General features: G+C 36.3%; 1 protein-coding gene across 6 annotated transcripts in view; it reads left to right on the forward strand.

The window, feature by feature from the left end:
- The window catches only part of grik4 (glutamate receptor, ionotropic, kainate 4), a 647,123-nt gene that overhangs the window by 515,794 nt on the left and 114,256 nt on the right, over window positions 1–17,073 (forward strand). For all 6 annotated transcript variants that reach the window (XM_087284137.1, XM_087284133.1, XM_087284134.1 and 3 more), the window contains 2 exons: window positions 2,658–2,810; window positions 3,175–3,279. In XM_087284137.1, coding sequence (XP_087140263.1) covers window positions 2,658–2,810; window positions 3,175–3,279 — 258 coding nt within the window. The remainder of the gene's footprint in view (window positions 1–2,657; window positions 2,811–3,174; window positions 3,280–17,073) is intronic.

The following is a 17,073-nucleotide window of genomic DNA, read 5'->3' on the forward strand; positions in this document are numbered from 1 at the left end:
GATGGTTTGTAAGTCTGGCAGACGGATGAGAGAGAACAGGTCGAAAGCCCTCAGTGAGATACAGCTCTGTGTTACACACTGGCCTAGAAATTCAAAGTCTCGACTAGCTTAGCCTAATGTGCTGGATATAGAAGACACTAACCGTTCTGATAATTAAACCCTGGACTTCATTAGGTAAAGACTAGACTGGCTAGTCTGAGCAGAGATTAACCAGCCAACCTGCGTATCTGTGAGCGCACACACATTGTCATTCTGCACTGGCCTAATGAGCGCAGCCAGCAGACGTTTCGTTGGATGTGACCAGAATAGTTACACTGGGGTATATTTATACAGAAAGCAGAAAAAACGTAGGCAGCAAAATGTACACAGACTGCTATTTTTGTCACAACCTTCCCTTCTAAATTGCTGTACGGTTTCATAATGCTGCATAACATATCCTCATTTTGGAAAGTTTTAGCTCTGTAATGGATGTCAGAGAAAAGAGAAACTTCACAGCCTTTGCTGCAGTGCATTAACATGCCATCTGATATAATTAAAGTGGTCAGTAATTCAGTTTCAGGGGACTGAAGGGCCAAAGGAAGTGATCAATGATGCAGCGTCCGAATGATTTAATTATAGTCTGCATAGCCAAACGTGTGCACACACCCAAACAACTCGTCCATACAGTTTGTGCTTTTTTGAGCATTTTATTTTACTGCCACACTGTTTATAGTTCTTCTTGGAAGCATTTCCAGTAGATATTAAAACATGCATACAGGAATTCACTCTGATTCTGAGCATCAGTGAAGTCAGGGAGATGCTCCAATGCATCCAGAATTGCTTAAATTAGATCCTTGCTGCTCTGGGTTTGTAGTGTATATTATACACTTTTGGTGTTTATATAAAAATTCAGCTTTGCATTAGAGAAACAAAAATGACATTTTATTGCACTGTATTACACCACAATTCAAGAGCCCTATCATTCACCTTGTGCAATAAAGTGCAAGACGTGTTTTGCACGATTTGCTGCTATTTTCAGACCAGCACAACAGTAGTTTTCATGTTTTGCACCAAGTTGTTTAAATAGCAAATCCATTTGCGCCACTTTGTGGACTAATTGGCATGCTGGTCTACAAGGGAGGTGTGTTAAGGCGCATTGATGCATTGCTATTTTGAGAAACTGAAGTAGACCCCGCCAATGATCAACTAAAAGCTGGTCTAATGTCCACTTCCTGCACGCCTTCTTCAATTTAGCTGGTGGGGGGCTTTTTTCAGTTGAATTACCGGTTGTATAATTTTATTATTAGTAGTAGTAGTATTTTTTTTTTAATTAAATTAATATTTATATTGAGCGGTGCGGTAGCGCAGTGGGTAGCATTGTCACCTCACAGCAAGAAGGTTGCTGGTTCGAGCCTCAGCTGGACGAGTTGGCATTTCTGTGTGGAGTTTGCATGTTCTCCCCGTGTTCACGTGGGTTTCCTCTGGGTACTTCGATTATCCCTACAGTCCAAAGACATGCCCTTTAGGTGAATTGGTTAAGTTAAAATTGTCTGTAGTATATGTGTGTGAATGAGTGTGTATCGATGTTTTCCAGTGATGGGTTGAAGCTGGAAGGGCATCCGTTGCGTAAAACGTGCTGTATAAGTTGGCAGTTCATTACACTGTGATAACCACTGATAAATAAAGTGACTAAGCCGAAAAGAAAATAAATGAATGAATGAATGAATATTTATATTTGTTTTAATAAAAACAAGCTTAGATTTTTCAATCTGTGGGGTTTTGGAGAGTCAAATGGAAGTTAATGGAGGAGGCTCATTCTTTATCCTTGTGCTGCACATGGTCTGTTTAACTGTTTTCTCCCTAGTAAAGCATTCAGTTTTTCCACTTACAAAGTTTGCCATGTAAATAGCAAATGTGTTATGGCGCTACACAACTGACTCTTAAAGGGAATGAGAGATAAGACTCTGATTGGTTCAATGCTTGTTATGTTTAAAACACACCTATATCTTATTAAGTGAAAAATCACAACCTTGTTAGACCATGCGCCAAAGTACAGACCGTATTTTCCCGTCCTTAAAATAGCAAAAGTGTATCTTAAATGCCTTTAATGCTTTTGCCTTTACGTCTAGATGGTTAAAATAGAGCCCCAAGAGTTAATCAAATTTGGAACGATTTTAGTTTCAAATAAATAATGTTTGGTTTTGAATTTGATGATTTAAAAAAAATAAAGATTATAGCTTTTCATTGAATGAATTTTCATTCATTAATTCAGTTTCTTTTCGGCTTATTAATCAGGCTGAGAACATGCAAATTCCACAAAAGAATTGAAATGCCAACTCATCTGCTGGGGCTCGAACCAGCGACCGTCTTGCTGTGAGCCAATCATTCTACCCACTGTGTCACTGTGATGCCCTGATAATAATTTTATAGTTGATAATTCTTTAAAGAATTTCCCAGGTATTATGTTATAGTGAATATTGAAATGCATAAAAAAAGCATTTCTGTCATTAAAAAATGTAAAGGTTTTACTGTGTTTTTTTTTAAAATAACTTATTTAGCAGATTATTTGACCTTGATAAGTATATAGGCAACATTGCAAATCCTACTAACCTCAAACTACCATATGTGTGTGTGTGTGTGTGTGTGTGTGTGTGTGTGTTTTTGTGTGTGTGTTCCAGCTGTCATCAGCGCTGCTGTTTGATGCGGTACATACGGTGGTGGCAGCCGTGCAGGAGCTGAACCGCAGCCAGAACGTAGGAGCCACTCAGCTCTCCTGCAAGTCCTCTAAGATCTGGGAGCACGGCACGAGTCTGATGAACTACCTGAGGATGGTAAGAATCGCGGGGAAGAGCCCACCAGCTGCCAATCATCTCACCTGCTGCCGTTGCAGACTCATTCATCATTTAGTTTTTTCGCTCTCTGTACCACAGCGGCCCCAAAAACCCCTGTCAGAACTGCAGCCTTCAGCAGAATCTGAGACAGTCAGCCATTAAAGATTAACGAGCGTCAGCTTGTCATTACGGCATCATCCTATGCGTGACGTATGGCGATCTATAGCATGCTTCTGCAAATGCTGTGTTGTCCGTGTAGCTCTATAAATCGATACAGCACTGAAGTCTTATGTGTGGCTATAATCGCGTAATATCCTCAGGCGTTAACATGTGTCTTTCTCTCTCTCGCTCTCTCTGTGGATAGGTAGAGTTGGAAGGTCTAACAGGCCACATCGAGTTCAACAGCAAAGGCCAGCGTTCGAACTATGCCCTGCGGATCATGCAGAACAGCAGGGATGGCCTAAGGCAGGTAAAGTAACTCTCGGCGACATCGCCCTATCAGCCAGAGGTAAAACTCGCCATTATCTGTGTTTACGCTTGCGACTGCCAGGAACACAATGAGATTTCCTGTCCACGGTTGCATAGATGTGATGTAAAGGTTGAGTAATCCTCTGAAAGCACATTGTTGTTGGTGGGTTTTGTGTGTGTGTGTGTGTGTTTTGTTTTCAGTCAGAATGCTTCATCTGAAATGTGTAGAAAAGAAACAGTGGTTTTCAAAGCGCCCAGCAGTGATGGCCATGGCTGATCCTGATGAAATTATAGTTAATTAGCACTTTCGTGCTCCTGTGATTTTTATTGGTGGGTTTGGATGTTGATCGAATTGTTGAAGTGGGGGCTTTTGCAGGTGTGCCATCTGCTATTAAGAAACAAAAAGCAACTGTTTGGGGTGAATTTCAAAGGATTAGTTCACCCAGAAGTGAAAATTTATTCACCTTTGCATTCTTTCAAATCTATAAAGGCTCATTTGCGCAAAGGCTGAAAACTATAATCATAAGCAATGGTTCCTCTAGGATATTTTTTTTCCAGCCGTGGTAGCAGGTCTTTTACACAGATGTTCCAGTTACCTATGCTGCTTTTTGAATGTCAATGTCAATGTCAAATGTCGTGAGTGTAGTATTACAAGTCGAGATCGCATTTATGTAATACAAGCATGCAAATCCCTTTGCTTGCGTTCTGATTTCCTCTGTTCGTGCTCAAAACTTCTTACACGCCCTCAAATTTATGCTGCTCAAGCGCAGATTTTCTTGTGTACTCTCAAATAAACACTGTTGTAGTGCGATTTAGTGTGTTTATGTAATGAGTATGTCTCCAACATTTATTACATTTAGGAACATTTATGAATGTCTTCAATATACCTACAGAGCAGCATTGATGCATCCTGAAGTAAAATGAAACCGTCATAAACTCAAGCAAGATAAAGGGCCCAATCATACAACCGGCGCAAGGCGCGACGCAACAGTTGTTTGCTAGTTTCAGCTTGGCCCCGGAGTTGTTTTGAAGTGTTGCACCACTCTGTTTAAAAAGCAAATGCATTTGCGATAATATGTGCGCCCATAGGCGCTCTGACCTAAAAAGGAGGCATTGCTGGTGAGTTGCTATTTTGAGAAACTATAATAGATTGTTCAATAGTCCAGAAAAAGGCCGGTCTAAAGTCCAGCGCAGAGCGCGTTAGCGGGCGCCTCGCTTACACATTGCTTAATACAGACAGGATGTACAGCAATACACAAATATCTTAACATATAAAAAAGAATTTAAATATTAAGGATATATCAGACATAAATATTAAGGATTAAAATATTACAAAACATATTATTTTCTAGCCTACATAAATATAAAAACCATACTTTCATGCCATCTTCATCTTGGGGATCTTTTTCAGTTTATTCTTAACAATTTGCTTTTGTATAATATTATTATTATTATTAGCTGTATTATTTATTATATGCATATGCAAATTTGTTTTATTAAAAATAAGCTTAAATTTGACCACCTGTCAGGTTTTAGACCATATGGGGCTTAGCATCTGTATTTGGATAAAACTTTTTTGAACACACTTCTTTATTTTTTTTCATTTATTCGTTGACCAGTTATTATAACTGACTTTATAAATAGTTTTGAAACAAATCTTAGCGCTTAACAAACGAAATTAATTATTTATAGGCTAATGAATGTCTATGCGTACCACACGTTTCCATATCCACGAGAGTGAAAGCGAAAGTAAATAATGAGGAGGCTCATCCATTATTTTCAGGCTGTAGATGGTCTGTTTAATTGTTTTCTTGCTAGTGAAGCGTTGAGTTTTTCCACTTACAAAGTCCGTCATGTAAATAGCAAATGCACTATGGTGCGATGCAACTGGCTCTTAAAGGGAATAGAAGATGAGACTCTGATTGGTTTATTCTCAAAAAACACCTATAACTCATTAAGAAAATAAGCTCAACCCTTCTAGACCATGCGCCACGGCGCAAAGCGGATTTTTCCATCCTTAAATTAGCAAAAGTGGATTCCGACACGCCCTAATAGCTTTTGCGCCCTGCACTTACCGCATGGACCATCAAAATAGAGCCCAAAGTCATTGTATGCAGAACCATAGACCTTTTTATGGAAACTGTGTTCATCTTAGCTGAAAGCTGCGTCGTGTTTGCTGGCCTCACGCATAGCAGAGCCCTGTCAGTCTGTAAGCATGTAACCTCAAAGGGTTAAACAAACACACAGCACTACTATGATTACAGAAAGATTTGCAACATTTTAATGTTTTTATGTGATTATAACTCACTATTAAAAAAGACTCACTATGGATGTGTGCCAAGACAGGTGTGCCAAGCTTGTTTATATCATATTAATAAAGACCTAAGGCTGTAAATGCTGCCAAAGGTGCATCAACAAAGTATTGAGCAAAGGCTGTGAATACCTATGTACATGTGATTTTTTTAGGTTTTTTATATTTAATAAATTTGCAAAAATTTCAAAAAAATCTTTTTTCACATTGTAATTATGGGGTGTTGTGTGTAGAATTTTAAGGAAATAAATTAAATGAATCCATTTTGCAATACGGCTGCACAAAAAAAAATGTGGAAAAGGTGAAGGGCTATGAATACTTTCCAGGTGCACTGTATTTGAAAAGCAAGATTATTAAAGAATCCTCTAAAAGATCCTCTTTCTGAAGATGTGCCCTATTTATTTTTCAAAAAGGACTACCTGACAAAGACCAAAAGAATATAAATGTTTTTTTATCCACTGCCATAAAATATAGTTTGACATACTGTGCTTTTTTATAGCAAAATTACTCAAATAATTAAAATGATATGCGATCATCAGAGAATAAATATTTCCATCCATTGTCACATTGCAATCTCTGAAGGTGAATAAGTTGTCTAGTTTTGCCCGGAGCTATACATCCAACAGCACAGTCAGATCGCTTTCCAACTTAAAACAGCCATTTAGGATAAACCGAGTTGACGGCTGAGTGTTGTTAGCATTGACTGTTTCTGTACATGTCAGAGAGAGAGAGCGAGAGTAGAAGCCAATGCTGTCAAACACCAGGCAGCTTTCTGAGTGACACCGCATTTCCACAGCCTCTCTGACCGTCACCTTGTGTCACTCACATACTTTTTTTATTGCTCTTTTAACCTTTTGAAACACTGTCAACTTTCTCCATGAACCGATGGCGTTGGGAGAGCTCTGTGATTCGTGATGGACAGATGGACAGTCGAAGGCCACTTTGTTCACTATTCCAGGCATAACAGCAGAGAGCGGGCTGGCAGCTGGTGCTCGCACCCAACCATATTAGTTTCACAAAGACGTCACTGTTTTTCTAGAGAGTAATATCCGCTGTCTCAATTTGATGTAATGCATCTGTCGCTTCCCTTGGCCGGCTCTTTCAGCGGGGCTGTGCGGTCCAGCTGGACGGCAAAGTTCAGGCGAATGTCACCCCGCTGTCCTAACATTGCTCGCCTCTGCTCATCATTTTCTCTATTTGTTGTTCTCTATGTGTTGTTGTAAAAGACTGAGCATTATGCAGAGCTTGCGATGCATGTTTCCCTTAATGATACCCATTCAGCCACAAATCCAAGCTGAGGCTGTTTTACATTTAATGAGAATCTGTGTGAAAAAATATATAGCAGCAACTTTTGATGATGTACTAGTCTACTGCATTGTTTACACAGCTTTTTTAATATTATATTACATCATACATTGTGCTATATAAGTACGAATGAGCTACAGTGCTGTCACATTTCTTCAGTTTTTAAAGGGATTGTTCAAGCAAAAATCTTTCTTCTGTGGAACATAACATTCTATATTTTGATATGTTTTTTGAATGATATTTTGACTCATCTTCTATGTTCAACAGGAGAATGAACAGGCTGCAGGTTTAAAACAACATGAGGGGGTGTAAATTATGACAAATGTGTCATTTTAAGGGTGAACTATTTCATTTAGGAAAGAAAAGTAGAGGTTTTTATATTCAGCTTATGCAGAAGACAAAAGTTCAAGGAGTTCAAGCAGCCTCGATTAATTATTTAGTTACTAGCTCTACAGAATTTTGTCTTCAAAATATTCATTAAATTGTTGTTGTTTTTATAGTTGGCCAAAATTTCACTTTTTAAATCTTTTAAGAGATATTAATATTAGCTGGATTTGTGTTTATTAATCAAGTTAAAATTGGCCATTCTGAATGTTGACCGGATTTTAAAATAACCCTTATTTTAACATTTCTAAAGTATGTTTTATGCTGGCTTAATATATTATGACTTATTATAACTAAGCTTCTACTAGATACAGTGTTCAATTCAACCCATTACATTTCTCCAACCAATATGAAAATAAAAGCTGCTTTAAAACGTGCTCTTTGTAATGCAATTATGCTGGACAGCAAGGTTGATGATCCACGTGCAGTTCTTTAACACACAGGGAATGGTCAGGCAGGCAATGGTCACAATCAGGAGCAAACGGTAACATACAGGGAAATCCAGAAGCATAGTCAGAGAACAGGCAAATGGTCGATAGAGGCAACAGGCAGGATAAACAATAAAACAAGGTGAGGGTCAAAACTAAATACGAAAAATGCTTCATAATGTTCCAACAAGACTCAGCAATGTCTGTAAGTGTGTGCTGTTTATATGGTCCATGTAATCAGTTTTAGTAGCTCCCAGCTGTGTGAGTGTGTAATAATAGAGAACCGGGACAGGTGTGTTTGTGTGGTGCCTGAAGGGAGTTGTTGTTTATACGGTGGCAGAATTGTAGTCCGAGTGAAAGTGAATTTTCTCCAGCGATCTATGAGGGTTAGATTGCTGGTTATCGTGACACTCTCATATTAACAATATTATAGTTTCCTTAATAATCATGTGATAATAAGTACTAAATCAGTGGTATTTGTGATATTGTCATATTCTAATAAAGTATACATCAACTAAAAGCTTATTCTTATTCATACAGATTTCAGGAGATTTAAAAATTTTACATTTAAAGAAATGACACTTATGGTTGGTTTTGTGGTCCATGGTTACATATAGGCTACAGTAAAATATGAAAAAAGAAATTATGCTTATGGTTTGGTGTTGAATATTCTGTGTAAAACAAAAACAAAATGACAGAGGATTTGGCTGTTCATTCCGCTGTGGTCACCCCTGACAAAGCAGGGACTAACCAGAAGAAAAGAGAGATAACGAGTGGGTTTGGTGTTGCTTATATGAGCAATATCACACTCGTAGCAGTGCAATATGGCTGTATATTGGCACTGCTGGGAGGCGTTTGTTGACACAAGGCTGCACACCTTAGTGACCCACCAGTAATAATATACAGCCATATCACACTGCTACGAGTGTGATATTGTGTTTATACAACAGTTTGACTCCATAATCTTGTATATAAAAATAAAATCATACACGAGTCTAAAAAACTTTTTTATGAGGAACTACTTTCTTCTGGCATTCATTCACATCTGTAGCTGATGTCAGAACAGCAAAAATCGTCGCTACTTCACAAATGTACTTTTAGAGCTAGTATTTGAATGATACTCTGGTGTAATGTCTAAAGTGATGACAAAACAGCTGATTTTGCTCACATTTTAAGCTTATTATCTCTGTCACCAACTTGTGGATGGACAACTTCAACCGTTTTGCTCTGCTTAATGAAAGGCTAATGGCCGCCGATGCGCTGTCTCTGAGAAATTATACATATTTAAAAATAACAATCTAAGCAATTACATTCTCTCTTAAAAAAAGCCTCAAAATTACATTATGTTGTCCAACAGCAGTAATATATTTGTCAAACTGTAGTGTGTACTCTGCGTGAATGGTTAAGTGGCGGTATGAGTGCTGTTATTTGCAGAATATCGCACGGCTATCAGCCAATCAGATTCAGGAACCAGACAGAACTGTTGTATAAGCTAGCATAGCTCTGCAAAATATTGAAACACCCAAGATGGAAAAGGTTATACCATTGTAAAGTACATAAATGGAAGCCAAACATTTATGCGATGGCATTCAGTCTGTTTTTATGTTTGATTTATTCCATGCATAAACGGCGGTATTTAAAGCAGAATGCCTCCTCAACACTCTGTCTCAGATAAGCAGCTATTAGAGGTATTCGGATGCCTTGGCAACAAGTCTCAGTGAAGCTGCCAGGATTTATACAAAGACATACGCACACATTCACCAATGCACATGCGTTCCACATTATATACTGACAGATGCTTGAGGCTGCTATATCAACACCTTCCTACTGGGAATCTATGAATCTTCCCAGAAATGCTGGACAAAAGATTGTGTGAGAGAGCGAGAGAGAGAGTGAGACGGAAAGCAGTACAGTACTATTGAGTCTAGATTTATCCATCATGTCCTGGAGCAGTTGGCAGAGCTGATCCTACCCAGCGGGCATTGCACAGATTGGCCCACATGTGTACATACGCTTTCCTTCTGGAAACTGGTATGGAGGGAGGAGAATGAGGCGGACCACCACACATTATTGGCACATCTAAATTGAATTTCTCTGGCAAGCATCTCGCTTATGTGAACTGTGCCGCACTCGACCGGAGTTGCGATTTCACATCAGCTTCTGCTGGAAAGATGTATATTGAACGCAGCTGGAATGACAAGATGGCTGCTGCGCTTTTTTACGCAGGTGTCACTGAAGCAGTCATGCCAGTGCCCACCATGTGCCAGCGCTTAAAGAAGACTGGTTAATGAGAGCTTATTTAATCTTTCCACACGTTGCTGGTTATTTTACACTCTGCCAACACTCTCAGTCAAATTTGAGGAAGATTTAGGCACATGGATGGATGGTGATGAGCTTCTGGGTTATGAAAAGTGTTCTAATTATTCAGTGATTTGGGCAATAACACTTCAGGAAATTATTTTAATCAAGAGATCTCTCTGAAATAACAGATTCTGGCAAAAAAATTAAAAATAAGTCTGTTGAGTTGCCTTGCTATAAACAAGACATACATCCACAGTAGGGAAAATAAGTTGTCAACTTGGAATTATAAGGTTCTATCTGCGTTCTGAATGATTCTGAGATATTGAGCTTCAAAGTTTTTGCATTCCATTGCAAACAGTATGTGTGTAACATTTGTTTTTGATTTTTTAAATCTTAAAATGTAAACAACTTCATCGCATAATATTAATAAGTTGTCATTTAATAAGAATATGTCAATAACTCAATTTTGACCAAAATGTCAGATACAACTTTTCTTCATTTTTATTTTAATTTTAAGGTGACAAAGTATTGAACACCTCATATTTTTTTTCCTGTAAATAATTTTTCAAAAGGAGCTGTTGACGTGGAAGTGAACCAGATTTTGTCTGGCTCATTACAAAATAAAAATAAAACAAAAGACAAAAACAAAAACAAAAACAAAAAAATCTGAAACATTAGTTATGTGAAATAACAATGAAATGACACAAGGAGAAAGTTCTAAACTACTGAAATGTATTTAATACTTTATATAGAAGGCTTTTTTTGTTGATGACAACCTCTCATATGTAAAATGTAGTCACATGAGTTGCTCAGGTGTGAATTTTTCACAGACTGTAAAAATATTGATGGTGTGGGTCTCGTCTATCAAATCGGATTTTTATTTTGTTTTTTCTAATGGATTCAATTCAGGTGATTGCCTGTGTTTTGGAACATTTTCTTGCTGAAATGCCTATTCTTGTTTATCTTCATCATCCAGATAATGTAGATGTTGGACTGAAGCAGTTAATATTCGTTTACAATGACGAAAGGCAGAGGGTTGCTGAATAAGTACTGAGAGATTTCAGCTGCTGTCTGGGCTTTTACAGCCTTTCTACACCTCTCTTTTTTCATGTGATCAATACTTCTCCCTGTGACATTTCATTTTATTAAGCATTACTTATTATGTAAACTAATTTTCTCATTCCTTCCAACAAATCGCAAATGTTTTTTTGACATGCATCAATGGCTTTCATACAACTCTCTACTGTTTGATAACGTTATCACTTGCTTATGTCTTGTCAGTCAAAATTGTCTAAACTTGTGAATGCTTAATAGTCATTCTATATAAAACTAATAGTCCTCATTTCGTTACTTGAGTCATTACATAGAAAAATGTTGAGCTAGTTGTCAAATTCTGTCAAGCTAATTTTGGCATTTTTGTTTTTTTCTGAAAATGTCTTCTAAATTTAACAATTCCATAAATGATTTACAGACCTAAGTATGTTCCTGTATGTAACTCTAGATGACACTGACACTTTTATTGACATGAGTACTTGCTTTTAAGGAATGAGCTATTCATTTTAATAAAGTGACACGTTTTTGCAGTTTGTACTAATTGTTTCGAGAAATGCATTAACCGTTGTGCAAATGTAAATAGTGTTGTGAGAAATGCACCAAAGCCACTGAGAAAAAACTTACTTTCTATCATTATTTATATTATTTTTTTATCATCCTATCCTTTAAACAGGTTTATGTTGTATTTTTTTTTTTTTTTTTGTATTTTTGTCTGTCTATTGTCTAGCACAGGGTTTTTCAAACTTTTAAGACACACCAAGTTTGGCCAATTTCACTCGCAGAAGCAGAAGCAGAAATGGAATTATGACGGAGTATGCATATATTAGTGTCATTATTGAAGTAAACACAGCAATCAAACGTTTACTGACATGTAGGACTTTTCGCCATATTTTCTGATAGGATATTTTCACACACGGCTGTCAGTAAAGGATGGCAGACATCCACATCACGAAAAGCGTTTTTAAAATTTTTTTTTCATTCGAAGTGCATTATTAAATTCAATAACACTCTTCCACCAGTCCCTACTCCTTATTTGCGTCTAATACGTGAAACAGCCAAACTGCAGTTAAAGTCACCCAAAATTACATGAACCTCTTACATGAACTTACATGAACATACATGAACATCACGTGTTTACTTCACGTAAACACCTTAATTATATTATTGTCCATTAAGGCAAATAACTAGATCACAGTTGTCCATGTCAACATATCAGTGTGAAAGATCACTAACATCCTGCTGATTTGATTCAGAAGGGCACTATTTTGTCTGATGGCTCACCGGTTTTACAGTAATTTCATTCACCGTCATTCATTTCAAAAAGTACCTGGTCCATTTTATTTGTATATGTTTTACTCGAACGCATTAACTGTACAGGTGCCTGATAGTTAGATGTGGATCTAACATGAGTGCACGCCTCAATGTCTTGCGTCCCCCTTAATAGGTGCTGGCGCCCCCCTGGTGCGGTGTGCCCCACAGTTTGAAAACCCCTTGGATTCTGTCTGTTATGCTATGGTTCTCTCTCTCTCTCTCTCTCTCTCTCTCTCTCTCTCTCTCTCTCTCTCTCTGTATCTCTTTCTCTGTCTCAGTATATCTCAATATTCAAGTGAATGAAAGTGGAGTTCAAGTAGAGTTAGGCTTTTTGTTCAGATTTTCTGCATGAATATGCCTCTAGATGTCAGAGGAGACGTGGCCTATAAAGAGCCTTTAAAGTTGTTCATCAGTGGGAATCTGTGGCTTATATTTGAAAACTTGATTTTAATGGCACAAAGATCAATGCTCACTGTACAAAAGGTTCTAAACATTATTGGACATTGGGCTCTAAATCAATGTATTTTTGTCCCACCTGGAAGCTTGGCTTCTGTGTATAATGATCGGGTAAAGCTCTTAAATGGACGATACACAGTAACAAATGGTCAATAATAAATGGTGGTGTAAGTGACTGACAGCATTTCAAATGGAAAAGCACTGCTGGCGAAATCAGAGCTCATGCAGCCTCAAAGATACAGCAGAGGTTTTTTGCAGACTGTCATAACAGATTTAGTTTAGCTTTTTTTATAAGCATGTATTTTGCTTTGTAGATTTTAAAAAGGCAGCTTTGAGCTTGCATAGTTATTAAGTTATTAATTTCTCTATTCAGCAGAGATGTGTTTTTTAAAGTAGTTAAGAGGCTGTGCTGTCACAAAACTATGAATATTTAGATGATGAATGCTAATTAGGTGGTTGTAATTTTGTTTTAATTTTGTTTTTCTGTTTTAATTGATGTGATAATGCTAGGATTAAACATTAGCCATAAACCAGAGTACATTGTAAGCAAATTTGATTTTTCCTCCAACACTCCAAGGGCCCTATCATACACCTGGTGCAATGCGGCACAAGGCACGACGCAATTGTTGTTTGCTAGTTTTAGCTTAGTGCAAGAGTCATTTTGACGTTTTACACCACGCTGTTTGAATAGCAAATGCATTTTCGCTCGTATGTGCGCCCATAGGCGTTCTGGTCTAAAAAAGGAGGCGTGTTGCGGCGCATTGCTGTTGCATTGTTATTTTGAGAAATTTTAATAGACAGTTCAATAGACCAGAACAAATCCAGTCTAAAGTCCAGTGCAGAGCGCGTTAGTTGTGCACCTTGCTTACACATTGCTTAATACAGACAGTATGCACAGCAATAAGCAAATATCTTTACATATGAAAAATAATTTAATATTAAGGATATATATATAGGATATAATAAGGATATATATAGGATATAAATATATAGGATTAAAAACATATTATTTTCTAGCCTACATAAATATAAAATCCATACTTTTATGTCTTTTTCATCTCGGGGGTCTTTTTTAGTGTATTCATAACAATTTGCTTTTGTATAATTTTATTATTATTATTAGCCGTATTATTTATTATATGCATATGCATATTTGTTTTATTAAAAACAGGCTTAGATTTGCTCACCTGTCAGGTTTTAGACCATATGAGGCATAGCATGTGTACTTGGATATAACTCAGTTTTTTGAACACACTTCTTTATTATTGTTCATTTATTCGTTTGCTGGAAATTATAACTAAATTTAGAAATAGTTTTGAAACAAACCTTTGCGCATAACAAACGAAATTAATTATTTATAGGCTAATGTATGTATGTGTGTACAACACTTATTCACGAGATTGAAAGTGAAAGTAAATAATGAGGAGGCTCATCTCTCATTCTCAGGCAGTAGATGGTCTGTTTAACTGTTTTCTTGTTAGTGAAACGCTCAGTTATTCCACTTACAAGGTCCGTCATGTAAATAGCAAATGCGCTATGGCGCGACGCAACTGACTCCTAAAGGGAATAGGAGATGAGACTCTGATTGGTTTATTCTCAAAACACACCTAAAACTTATTAAGAAAATAATTTAGACTTTAACAGTTTAGAATTTAAGAAAAATTTAGACAATGCACTACGGTGCAAATCAGATTTTTCATCCTTAAAATAGCAAAAGTGGATTCCGACACATCCTTAATGCTTTTGCGCCCTGAGCTTTTCACTTTGCGCATGGATCGTCAAAATAGAGCCCCAAGTAAACACGCCTTAACAAGCTAATCAAACTCTGTGTTTTACTAGAAAGCGGCAGTGGCAGGTGAGTTTTTATCATGGCCAGATTAAAACTCTGCATCACTGCGGGTCTCAAGGACTGAACTTTCCTGGCCCTGACATAAACAATGTAACCTATGTAAAAAAAAAATAGGTGGAGGAATTATTAGTAATTTCAAGAGCGGTTTAAAAGCCTATTTTTTTATAAAGCTCTAATTAAGTCATTAAGGAGTGATCTGAAGATGTTTTAAATCTTGACAACTAATTTAAGTGCTCAAATTAACTTAATAAATAACTACATTTGTCATTGATTTTCAAGGCCATTGGATGGAATTAGTCATGTTGAAATACTGAAATTTTTTTCTAGGGGTATGAAAGGTTCTATTTTATGTTTTTTGCATGTTTATTTGATTTATATATATATATATATATATATATATATATATATATATATATATATATATATATATATATATATATATATATATATATATATATATATTTTTTTTTTTTTTTTTAATATATATATATATATATATATATATATATATATATTTTTTTTTTTTTCTTTCTTTTTTTTTTTTTTTTACATTATATTTCACATTTTAGCTTTTATGTCTTATGTTTTCGATTTGTTACAGACATATAGTGTCATCCTGTACCTGTTTTGCAGCATGTAAAATGTCCCAAACACTATTTTAACTGTCCAAAAAATTAGTTTTTACTGATACATATAAAAAATATGTACATGTATATGTAAAAAAATATGTGTGTTTGTGTGTTATTAATGCATATAAAAACAGTCAGGAAAAAAGCTGCTGTGTTCAAGGCAGAAATAAAGAGTTTTTCATTCTATTGCACAAAGGTGACTTTTATGGAAATTTTCAGATTGGTGAATACATAAATTGGAACGTGTTTTTTTTTTCCACTATTACAGTTTTTTGCTGTAATAGTGAAATTATGGATAATATAATTCAATTGGTTCTTTGGTAAAGATTTACTGAACGGGATGGATAGATCCACATAGAAATCTGATATACTGCAATAAATGCAAATTACAATGATGTCAAACAATTTCATATTTGGATTTCACATATACAGTATAAAATTATATTGAAATTACAAATATGTACAAATATTATATGTATAGCTTTTCATTTTAAGGGTGCTTTCACATTAGCATTTTTGGTCGGCACCCAGGTTCGTTTGATGTCTGAGTACGGATTTTTTGCTAGTGTGAATGTGTCTTCTGAACTCGGGTGCGCACGCCACTCTGGGGTACAGTTCACCCCACTCTGTTGCAATTCACTTCTGAAATGAATGCAATCGTACTAAATAACGGCAGTGAACCACCAACTGAAAAACAAACATTAGTTTTCATAATGTTAATTCATATGTGTATGTCTGGGTATCACTTTCCTTGGGGACAAGCGGGACTGGCCCAGTGCAATCTGTGATAATGTCTGCTTGTCTTCACTAAAAATGACTTCTGCAGACATTGTGGGATGTTCTGAATCCTCTCTGTGTTTGTTGTTGGTAACAAAAGCAAAAGATTTAGTAAAAGTATGACTGTAAAATGCGGACATCTCCTACAGGCGCTTTGCTTTCATGGCCATCATCAAGCAACAGCTGTACACAAAACAGCAGCTTGATGATGCAAGCATACCAGGGTTCAGAAGGAAAAAGGACGGTGTGAACACAAACCTTTCAAGGCGGTGGCAAGGGTAGACAATCAAACTTGGGTTCAGTTCAAACAATCGAACCAAGTGTGAAAGCAGCCTAATTGTATGTTCACATGGCCATATATATTAGATATGTATTAGATCTTATATATTTGAACTTACATGTACATATTATGCTAACAACCATTTTTCTAAATTTATTTTATTTTATTTCACAGGTCTCTGGAACAATTGACTTTGATAGGTCAAGCATGTATCAAAACAGCTTGACTATTAAAAAAATATTTGTGTGTTTATTTAGACCATTTCAGTGTGGTAATGTCATTGGTTCTTAAACATTTTCTGCTTGTTATCATAATATAACATAACTGTAACAAGAGGTAATTCAATCATATTGTCATGTTAAAACAGGTATCATAACATTATTTTTCAATGTGTGGACCTTTTTGAATTCCCAGAAGCTTTGGAAATTAAAAATATAAAACAGGAAATACATTAGGACCATTGTGATTGTTTACATTCCTCAAAATTGTCCACATATAAATAGTGAAAATATATCACCCTGCTGTCCTTCACTGTTTAGTGCCATCTTAAAGTATGTTATTTGCTGCATCCAGCTGCTTTTCTTTCTAGAAGCTTTGTTTAATAAAAGAGTAAATAGTAAATTATTACAGCTCAAATTAATGTTTCATATCTAATTGTTTACTTTTGTGGCTAGCAGTCATGTAATAAGCAGGATAATGTACATTTAGCTG

The sequence above is a fragment of the Danio rerio genome, chromosome 15 (assembly GCF_052040795.2).
Source record: "Danio rerio strain M-AB ecotype USA chromosome 15, GRCz13ab, whole genome shotgun sequence".
Taxonomy (NCBI): Eukaryota; Metazoa; Chordata; class Actinopteri; order Cypriniformes; family Danionidae; genus Danio; species Danio rerio.